Here is an 11,753-nt window from a genome sequence, read left to right on the forward strand (position 1 = left end):
TTAATTAAACATGTTTTGGACTGGATAAATTTACTTCTCTTTAAGTTTCATTACAAATGGTAAAGTCCAAAATTGAAAAAGCTCCGATGTAAGATTGCATAAACATTTGGCTGTAGCTGCTCATGAAGCAAAGTGATTTGAAATAAATTATATTTTTGAAGCAAAACAATGGTGATTTTATAAGGTATTATTCTACAATAGTTTTCTCGTGGTAGTCCTAACAAATTCACAAAGAAACGTGAGGTCAATTCATCTCGCAATGTTCTTAGGAAGTTTTGAGCTAAACTTCTTGTTCGAGTTCCTCGTTACCCTATTTCTGGCTTCGTTTAACAAAAATCATTATTGTTGTTTAATGATCCATAACTCCTTTGTTAAACCCGTCTGTTTGATTGACTCTACGTGCCAGTCTTTTATTGCCCCAGAAAATATGAAAAACCGAGAGAGGAAAGATTTAATTTCACACAGGTCTAAACAATATTGAATAAGAGGGCGATCTTGCGTTTACATTCTGCTTACAGTGGTTGCTTTCCGAAATAATGCGTCTAAAAGTCGCTTTCTCAATTTCTGAAATAAGATAAATAAAAGGATCAGTGGCTTTGTTGAAAATGTTTATTCGGGTTGTACAGTTTGGAATACAGACACTTTTCCCCAATAACTAGATGCTGCATAAAATAACATAATGTGACGTTTTTTTTGACATTACAGGAATGTCGGTATGAGTAAATGCGGTACAATCGGTGAAGTCGACTGGATTTCCAAGATGAAGGTACCGAAGGATATTCCAGAGATTGTTGGATATAAAAACGCCCTTTTTCCTTAATTTCAAATAAATCTCTTTGAGGACGAACAAAATTAAATATTCTTAAATATTCACACTGCACAGAAAACAAAAACGCTTAGAGTTTGATTCACTCATGAAAATCCCAATGACTAATTCACTATAATATACCATTTACTCCTAATGAGAGTGAGTGTGGACAACCCTGTTTACTCCACACTCGTTTCGAGAGTATTTTGACATAATTGCAGATATTTTCAGACGTATGCTATTCATAATAATACCTGTTGAAAACTCCTCCAAACTGCTGCTTGCTTCTATAATGACACTGGTTTATGGTTGGAGGCAATTACAACATGGCTCAGCATTTTCATCACTTTGACTAGTTCGCGGAAACGTACAAAAATGGGAAAGGATTGCAGACGTTAATAAAACGGGGTTTAATGGTTTCTACTCGTGCTTTGTTTTCGCGGTGCACTTCTGTTTCTCCCTCGGAATAAGCTGATCCCGCTCCGCTGACTGCTCTGAGCTGGCAACATGTGCACTTGTCACCTGGGCACCTGAGACTTGTCTAACGGGTCCCCGCCGACGCCCAGTGCGCATGCGCAGCAATGCTGACTGCAGCGAGGGGGTCCAGAAGATGGCGGAGAAAATGATAAGGCTGCGAGTGGCGGCAGCAGCAGCAAAATAAACTACAGTCATTCTGTTTTATAAATTCAAGGAGAGATCGAGCTTTAAAAAAAAAACGAGCCTTGCCATGTACTAAAAAGGAAGACTTCTCTGTACTGATTATTTTCCTCTCAGTGGTGTGGGTTGAATACTGCTGAGCTTTTTTTTCCAGAATATTCCACCCCCCCCCCTCCCCCCAATTTCTCTGGTGCCGGTGAATGAGAAACAGGAATTGCTCCTGTCGGAGGACATGGCGAGCGACAAACCGGCGCTGCCGGTAAACATGCAGCCTCCAGCGGCTGGAGCTGGAGAAGACACCGGCTTGGGCTCCGGAGGGGAAGCCGGGGCCGGGGGTCTGGAGCTCGGCTCCAAACCACAGCTACTACCGCCGGCGGCGACAGCAGCAGCAGACACGGTGGGTTCGATGGTGTCCATCTCTGGCATTAACCCCTCGGTTCCCATTAGGAATATAAAGATGAAATTCGCCGTTGTCATCGGCCTCATCCAAGTTGGGGAGGTCAGCAACAGGGATATCGTGGAGACTGTGCTTAATTTGGTGAGTCTCTTTATTTAAAGTGAGGCGATTACATTTGTCTTTAATCTGTGCCCTTGAGGGTGGTTGGGGGAAAATATCGTCTTTCGGGAAGGGGGTGGTTGTGGGTGGTGGGTTTCTATTTTATAAACGCAGAAATGTTGACGTGAATTCTTGTCGCTTTGACATTTTTGTTTTTGGGAACCGATGCGGAATCAAATGCAGCCTGGACGGTTTATTGCCATGGGCTGTGTTGCACCTGGCTGAAAGGGTTAAGGTTTCTTTTAATTAACCAGATGGTGTACGCAAGTAGAAATCCAGACACAACCTGCGATAGGAGAGGGCATGTCAGCTGCGTCCAAATGGTGTGGGGTAGGTGGGTGGCGACGAGAGGAGGAAGGCGAAGTGACTTTATTATGGAAATTGATCTGTTGGAAATTATCCTGAAACCGAAAGAGTATACTGTCGCTATGGTCTGCATCTCCAGCTCGTATGAGGGGAGGGAGCAACGGGTCTGATTGGGGATAACACGCAACGGTCTGATTTACTTTTCCACTTAAACACTTTGGAAACACTTTCCTAAGACTTAGTCCTGCCTACCAGCGATATAAGGGCTTTGTTTTTGACAAGTTGCGGTTAAGTCCCTGTCCCATTTGCTGAAAATGTGTTGCTGGAAAAGCGCAGCAGGTCAGGCAGCATCCAAGGAACAGGAGAATCGACGTTTCGGGCATAAGCCCTTCTTCAGGAATTCTTCAGCCATTCCTGAAGAAGGGCTTATGCCCGAAACGTCGATTCTCCTGTTTCTTGGATGCTGCCTGACCTGCTGCGCTTTTCCAGCAACACATTTTCAGCTCTGATATCCAGCATCTGCAGCCCTCACTTTCTCCCTGTCCCATTTGACCAAGTATCAGATGAGCATTATTTGGCATTTTATGGGGAAGTTCGAAAGTACATTGCGTGGTTTGGTGAAGTGTTTCTGGCTGTTTTAATATCTGAAAGTGCTGATCTTGATGGAATTTCTAATTTCTACTTTTCTTACTAAAACAGCCGAACACACATGAATATATAGATGATAGTAACGCCTTTGAATTGGCAACGAACTGGTTTGAATAACAAATTAGCTTTTGGACGATAATGCAGTAGCGCTGTATTCACATTTCTCTCAATTTTGAACAGATGGGTAAGAGGACCACTATGCATTTTGGAAAACCACCAGACTTGCTTGAAATTGACAAATGACTGCTATACTATTCACCTCAACTTAATCTGAAATCTGTCAGTTATGGAGCTAATGATTGAGAGATACCGCCAACATCTTAGAAACCACAAATTGACTGCTGTTATTGATTTGCGTGGAGCGTTTTCCAGAAGCGTTAAATGTGAAAAGCTTAATTTTCTGTGCTAAACTTTGCGCTGAAGTACATTTTATGAAGTTAACAGTAAATTGCCCAGAACAACAACTTTTTGTTTGGAATGATTGCGCATTCTGTTAATTGACTCGTCTGATTCCATTCTGATTTGAAGGTTACAGCTCTGGAGTCTTAATTATATGACAGACTTTTCAGTCTTTTGCCTCTGCTGGCTGTATTAGAGTTAGTTTCACTCCCTGCTTTTCACAGTTGTTTACAAGCTTTTGTACTTCAGGTATTTACTTAATTGCCTTTCGAAACTTCTTATTGAATCTGCTTTCATCACCTTTCGGCAGCTCATTTCAGCCAGCAATATACTATATAATTTTCTTGCCTCAACTCTTCATTCGTTTGACAGTTACTTTAAATTGTATCATTTGATTATCAACTTTTCAACGGGCAACAGGTTTTATTTGTTTACTTAATCAAAGCCCTTAATACTGTTTTTGAACCTTTCCCAAGTCATCTTTTAACTTTCTGCTCTAAGGGGAACAAGCCCAGTCTAGTCTGTCTTAAATGTTTAATCTCTGGTAAAATTCTTTTTTTATATTGCATCCTGTTTAAGTTGTTGACACCCTTCATAAAAGTATGAAACCCACAAGTGGCTACAATTCCTCAACTGGGACCAAGCCAGTCTATTGTAAGATTTAACATAACTTCATTTTTTATTCTGTGCCTCTACTTCTAAATCCAAGAATTACTTATGCCTTTTAATAGCCTTCCCAACTTGTTTTGCCCCCTTCTAAGACTTGTGTATGTAAAATCCCAGGTATTTCTGAACTGCCACACTCCTTCAAAATTTTACCAGTTAGTTAATATTGCTTCTCCCTTTTTAAGAAAACAGAATAATTTATCATTATTTGGCGTTAAACTTAAACTTAATCTGCCCTGTGTCTGCTCATTTCACCAGTCAGTCCATGTACACATGAAGTTTGTTGCTCCTCTCTTCAGGGCTTAGTTTATTTGAATTTCAGGTCATCTGCAAATTCTGAAATTATGCCCTGTATGCACCAGATCAGGGTTATTAATATATACTAAAAAGAGTTTAATACTTAACAGTAGAGAATACCTTTGTGTGCTTCTTCAATCTTATAAAACTGGCTTAAAAATGGGGGGTGATTTTGGTTGGTTTTGTGACCAGAGGTCCATTTCCAGTGGGCATCATAAGATCACTGCTAGGTTCTATGCTTTTGTGGTCCATGTCAGTGATTTGGGCTTGAATGTAAGTGGTATGATTAAGAAGTTTACAGGCAATCAAATCTTGGGCAAATATGACTGTTAATGAAGAAAGGCTACAGAAAGAAATCATGGACTAGTGAGGGTGAGTGGGGTCATTTAGCTCAGTTGGCTAGATGCCTGGTTTGCAATGCAAAGTGATGACAGCAGTGTGGGTTAAAATCTTACATGAGCTGAAATTACCATGAAGGACTCTCCTCAACCTGTGTGGTTTGGTGGCTCAGTGGTTAGCACTGCTGCCTCAGTGTCAGGCACCCGTGTTTGGTTCCACCCTTGGATGGCTGTCTGTGAATTTGCATATTCTCCCAGTGTTTGCACGGGTTCCTGCTGGATGCTCCAGTTGCCTCTCTCAGTCCAAAGATGTGCAGGTGGATTGGCCATGCTAAATTGTCCCGCAGAGACATAAGACATAGGAGCAGAAACTAGGCCATTCAGCCCATCAAGTGTGCTCCGCCATTCAATCATGGCTAATTAAATTTCTCAAGGGCGGCACGGTGGCACAGTGTTAGCACAGTGTCCCGCCTCAGGCGACTGACTGTGTGGAGTTTGCACGTTCTCCCCGTGTCTGCGTGGGTTTCCTCCCACAGTCCAAAGATGTGCAGCTCCGCCATTCAATCATGGCTAATTAAATTTCTCAAGGGTGGCACGGTGGCACAGTGTTAGCACTGCTGCCTCACAGCGCCGGAGACCCGGGTTCAATTCCCGCCTCAGGCGACTGACTGTGTGGAGTTTGCACGTTCTCCCCGTGTCTGCGTGGGTTTCCTCCCACAGTCCAAAGATGTGCAGGTCAGGTGAATTGGCCATGCTAAATTGCCTGTAGTGTTAAGTAAGGGGTAAATGTAGAGGTAGGGGTATGGGTGGGTTGCGCTTCGGCGGGTCGATGTAATGTAATCTAATGTAATCTAAAACCCCGTGCTCAATAATCCGTGATTTCCCCTTGAGACCCAAGAACCTAGCTATCTCCATCTTAAATACACTGAATGACCTGGCCTCTACAGCCTTCTGTGGCAATGAATTCCATAGATTCACCACTCTCTGGCTGAAGAAGTTTCTCCTAATCTCCGATCTAAAAGGTCTTTCCTTCACTCTAAGGCTGTGTCCTCTGGACCCAGTCTCTCCCAGCAATGGAAACATCTTCCCAACATCATCTATGTCCAGGCCACTCAGTTTCCTGTGTATTTCAATTAGATTCCCCTCCATCCCCCTAAACTCCATTGAGTATAGACCCAGAGTCCTCATATGTTGAGCTTTTCATTCCTGGGACCATTCTTGTGAAACTCCTCTGGACATGCTCAGAGACCAGCACAGGGTGGTGCAGTCTATATGGATTAGTACACGTGACAATAAGTGCAATTCAATTTAGTTCAAATATGGGCTTATGGGGATAAGTTTGGGGTCTCAGTCTGGATGGATAGCTCTTTGGAGGTTTGGTGCAAACTCGATGAGCTGAATGGTCTTTTTTTTTTCACAGGAGAGATTCTGCTTCTAACCTCTCCCTTTCTTTAGGAGTATTGACCCTCCGGTTAAACGACCACAAATCATCACTCTGATGCAAGCAGCTGTACAGTCCAGTAGGACTATCACAACTTTGTATATGTGGGCATACAAAGATTGTGTGTGTGTGTGTGGGGTGCATGGTGGATGAAGCTGTTTATGTGCTGCAAGTATGTGTCTGATGTGTATATCCCCACAGTGCACTCTGCTACTCTCTCCCCATTTATGCTGTATTTGTCGTCTTCAGGACTCCGACAGAGCTCTCCAAAACTAATTCCCTCACCTTGATGAGGATAAAGTCTCTTGTGTAAAATCCTATTGAATATCGTATTTTGTTTATATATTTATAAATGTATTACTGTCCTTTCACTGTCACTGGATCAAAATACTGGAACTCCCTCCCTTAAAAGCATTCTTGGTGTCCCTGCACCAAATGGACTGCAGTGGTTGAAGAAAGCAACTACCCCTCCGCTTTTTCAAGAGCAATTAGAGATGGGCAACTATTGCAGATGCAACCAGTGAAGCACCCATCATCTGAATGCATTAAAAACTCGTAATTAACTAAATTTGTTTGAGTCTTCGTATTACAAATAGCATGTTCATATTGTGTACCTTTGTGTGCAAAGAAAATGTACTTGTGTTTCATAATGAATGTTTATTTTGCCTTCATATATGGTGATATAATTGTGGGCAACAATCTTTGGTGCACTTTGAACCAGTGGCATTATTCCATAAGTAGTACTCACTCTGGCAAATTCCTTGATGCTTTTTGTCTGGCAGCATGAATAAATTTACACAATGGTGATGTAAATACCACATATTTTGAAACATTCATTTGTTCAGATTACCTACCTTATCATTGGAATTTTTATTTCGATAGGAAGTAAATTCTCCTTTAGCAGTGTTAATTGCAGCCCACAATTACATCATATATCAAAACAATGTAATCCAATCATTGGAATTGCTGAAATTATATAGCAAGACATTTTAATATTTTACATAGTTTTCCTTTAAAATACTAACTTAGTTTCCTAGTACAAAGGTCTTTGTGATCAGCAAATCCTGAATATATACTCCAATTATTGTTGGAATTTCAATAGGAACGTGTGAATTTGAGAAGAATTGCCATTTGGCCTGGGAAATTTTTCCATTTTCAGCATAGTCAGCCTTTTTAATCCATCCTTCCTATCAATTTTCACCCTATCCATTAACTCTATCATCTCTGCTTCTATTGATATTTTATCAGCATGTTCTTCCTTAGTAAATATTGATACAAAGTACTAATGAAATATTCTAGCCTTGTCCTAAATCTTTCACAGTATATTTCACAGTCTGTGCCTAATTCCTGCTTACTATATATAAATAAAAGTTCAATAACTAGGTTACAAAACCTTCTGAAGGGGCAAAATCAGCTATTGGACTGTTAAATTTTGATTCAGCACTCAAGATCCTGTTTTTTAAGAAGTTGATAATTTAGTCACAGAAGTTTGGATTGGCTCAAAATTTACTGTGATCTCCTGAGTGCTGACAATTTCCCTTGCTGGGCTAATCTAATTTACTTACACTTGTCACTTTTCTGTACATTTCAAAAGTGAATCTTTTGGTTATACTTGTACTGTATTTCCTATATTCTATGTGAGAGTCTTTTGGGGGAGGCTCAAAACACAAACATCTTTATTTTGCCTGAAATTGCATTGCTTTTGGTTCGACGATTTTAACAGAACTGTTTGATTAGCTTTAACAATTAGGTTTGGTAGCACCAGACTCAATCCTGTCCTATAAACAAAACACCTGAGCATGCTAGAAATCTGGAACAAAAATATAGATTGCTGAAGTAACTTAGCAAATTGAACAGCGTCTATGGACAGAAAGCAGAGTTATTGCTTTGTGAACTACCCAGTTCTGAAGAAGGGTCACTGGCTTTGAAACTGTTTTCTCTCCACAGATAATGCCAGACCTATTGAGTTTCTTTGACAATTTCTGATTTTGTTTCAATCGTGTCCTTGATTGTCTTTTCTGCAAAAGCTCAACAGGTCTATATTCTGTAGTGGAATATGCAGTTGTTCTATACTTCAGCTAGACATTAGCCAATCATTGTTACATTCTGAAGTTTGAACACCATACAATGCTTGTTCTTTCATTTCCTCTTTTCAGTGCTCAATGGTAAAAAGTAGTGTAGATATACTTGATGCCATTTTGCTTCATGAAATTTTGATTGGAGAACGACAAAATTTAAGGACTGTTGTGTGACCAGTTTCTCTGGTGATCCATAACAAGCAAAAATGGGTGACAACATGTCTGTTGTTTGAGCACTTGAAACTGAATAGTTGACAATGAGTGTAAAGGAGCTTTGGTGCCTTATTTATACAATTTTGGTAGTATGATTTTTAGATTACATTTTAGACCAGACAAACAAACAAAACTTCCTGTCAAGGCTTTTCTAACAATTGTCTGCGTGTTCCATAAGACCATAACTTATTGGAGCAGAATTCCACTTGTCACTGGCTGCTGTTCTGAAAAAGCCTTCTTTATCCCCATGTTCTGCCTTCTGCCAGTTAGCCGGTCCTTTAATCATGCTCGTACCTTGCTCCTAATATTACGGACTGTTACCTTATTTAACTGTCTTTTGTGTAGCACCTTGTCAAAGGCCTTCTGAAAATCCAATAGGTAATGCCCAATGGCTCTCCTTTGTCTAACATGCTTGTTACCTCCTCAAAGAATGCTGCCAGATTTATTAGAGATGACCTCCACTTGATTAGGCAGTGCTAACTCAGCCATCTTCCACTTCCACAAGCTCATCCTTGTGAATGGACTCTAAAATCTTAGCAATGAACAAGGTCAGGTAAACTGGCTTAAAGTAACTTGTTTTCTAATCTCCACCCTTCTAAAATAGGGTGTTACATGAGCCATTTTCAAGTTCTCTGGGAAACTCCCTGAATCCAGTGATTCCTGAAAGATCATCAATGCTACCACAACCACCACCTTCAGAACTATGGGGTATATTCCATCTGGTCCAGGATAATTTATCCACCTTTAGATCATTCAGCTTCTCCAGCACCTTTTCCTTAGTGATGGCCACTGCACTCACCTCTGCACTCTGACTCTCTTGAATTTCTGATATGTCACTGGTATCTTATGCTCTACAACCTGGAGTTTGCCTAAATACCCTTGCTACCACCATTTGATGCAGCCTTGTCACATGACATGTCAGTAACAGAATCCAAATTATTACAGAATAGAAGGAGATCATTAGGTCTATCATGTTCGCATCGTGGCTGTCCAAAGAGCATTTCTCCTGCCTTGTCTCCAAAACCCTGAGCAGTGTTATTTTTCAAATAAGTCTAAGTTGCTTTTGAATATCTCAGTTGAGCCTGCCTTTTCAGCAATAAATATGCCTTTTCTGCAGTCCCACTCCCATTTTCATAACTTATTTGGTTGCTTAGCCAATTACTTCAAATCTATGTCCTTGTGTTCTCGATCCTTTCACACATGGACTACAATGGTTCAAGAAAGCAGCTCTCCATCAATTTCTCAAGGGAAGTTGGGAATGGGGAATAAATGCTGGCCCAGCTGGTGAAGCACACACAACCTGAATGAATTAAAGGATAAATGGCTAATAGGTATTTGTGGCCTTTTGTAGTGTGAAAATTCTCCTGAGTACAAATTCTGTGAAATGTTTAATTTTGAAGGTGATTGCAAGCACTTCCTTTTGTGTTGGTACATAGTTGTGTTCACTTTTGGTCAGGATAAGCCACACAAATGCTATAGATCTCTCTTGACTATGATCAATAGTAATACCAAAGAGTTAAAGCAGTAAATTATCACAAGCCATTATGATATGTCATAATATGCACCACTGTTCAGACTTCCCTTGCATGCATCATAAGCATCTTACTGTGTTCAGGAACATTCCTGTTTTGCATTTGTCTGTCTACAAGCTCAGCCAGCAATTGAGTATTGAACCCTACCTAGAAAAGGTGTAAGCTTATACACTTTCTTTCGCTTTGACTATAGCCTCTGTTTTCTTCTTTGCATCCCTTTTCATTGACCTTTAGGTTAAGGCACACTTGCTTTACTTCCATTTCACATTGCAATCAATGAGCCATTTTAACAGTTAATTCAAAACATGAATATTTTCCTCTTGTGCCTGCAATGAATACACCATCTTGATTGAGCAAGCAATGCACCAGTCTTACAAAATCTATTGTAGCTTGAAGATTTTTTAAGAAGGCTGTGCATATGAGACAGTTTCATATAAAAGTAGAACCCCATATTGTGGTGTACTGCTGGCTCGCTCAGTCCACTTGAATAGCTTAAATCCTGCAAGCTTTTCTGGCCACCCTTCAACCTGGGCTTTGAGAGAATAAGAAACTGAGCTCGTCTTGCATTCTGCTGGCGTTGCCTTGGGTCTGATTTGGATGTGCACTTACACACCAACTATGGCCTTCATAAAGTCGTCAAATGCTGCTGTAACTATTAGCTTCTTCGTTGTCTTAACTTAGAAAAAACATGCTTCTAGTCTAACTTTAATCTGTGAATTTGATCACTTCCTATTAACTTTGATTCATTTGATGTAGGTGCGGCAGCATTTTAAAAAATTAATTCATGAAATGTGGATATGGCCGGTTGGGTTGCCCTTGGGACTGGGAAATAAACCAGATCAGCGATGCGCATGCTCCATGAATAAATAAAATAAAAATTTGTGATTTGTCCATTTATTAGACATTACATTTCATTTGTCCAAGCATTTCCAACAACTCACCCAGCTGATCTTCATGTAAAAGATGCTCTGTTTGAAGCGTGTCATTAAATTTGATCTTGCATGTGTCTCTGCTCCAAAGCAAGCAATCTGCAGTTGTTGATATGCACTTTAATGCACTGCTGATTGCCAATATTATTTTGTATAAAAGTCTCTGTCACGTGAGTGATTACTGGTGATCTAAATATAATAGAACCCTAGTTCCTCTGCATATTGTGCATTCACTTGCGGATTGTGAACTGCCCTCTTGTGATGTTGCTATCAACATTCTTCTAATTAGGTTTTCCTATGTTGGACTTGATGGAAGCCTTCTGAGTAGACAGATACTATGATGATCACTTAAGAAGAAATCTTTAATTGTTCTTTGCCATCACCAAAGAAAGAAGACTTTTAACATGATCTCATATATAAGATTGTGAACATTTAATAATTTTGATTACATTCGTGCAATCTATACAAATATCTGCAATGTACCATCTATGCATGTGCCATAATTACAATGTCATGATGTATTTTTCAGTGTCACAATGTTTTCGTTGAATGTTTCATTACTTTTCTGATTTCTGATTATAAATCTGTAGCTTTCAACTATCTCTAGTTAGGGTTGTCACTCCTCTTCAACCTAGTGATTGTTTTTAATGGTACATCTTTTGCCTTTCTGGGATCAATATTTGTTACGGAAATGTGTTGCTGGAGAAGCGCAGCAGGTCAGGCAGCATCTAGGGAACAGGAGAATCGATGTTTCGGGCATTAGCCCTTCTTCAGGAATGAGGAAAGTTTGTCCAGCAGGCTAAGATAAAAGATAGGGAGGAGGGACTTGGGGGAGAGGCATCGGAAATGTGATAGGTGGAAAGAGGTCAAGGTGAGGGTGATAGG

The 11,753-nt window shown here is 40.3% G+C and overlaps 1 protein-coding gene across 1 annotated transcript in view; it reads left to right on the plus strand.

Annotated features, from left to right (window-relative positions):
- The first annotated feature begins 1,096 nt into the window (after window positions 1–1,096).
- nbeaa (neurobeachin a) overlaps window positions 1,097–11,753 on the plus strand; it is an 849,844-nt gene continuing 839,187 nt past the window's right edge. The window contains exon 1 of the mRNA XM_043692709.1: window positions 1,097–2,003. Within this exon, the coding sequence (XP_043548644.1) occupies window positions 1,698–2,003 (306 nt within the window). The 5' untranslated portion in view covers window positions 1,097–1,697. The remainder of the gene's footprint in view (window positions 2,004–11,753) is intronic.

This window comes from Chiloscyllium plagiosum, chromosome 6 (assembly GCF_004010195.1).
Source record: "Chiloscyllium plagiosum isolate BGI_BamShark_2017 chromosome 6, ASM401019v2, whole genome shotgun sequence".
Taxonomy (NCBI): domain Eukaryota; kingdom Metazoa; phylum Chordata; class Chondrichthyes; order Orectolobiformes; family Hemiscylliidae; genus Chiloscyllium; species Chiloscyllium plagiosum.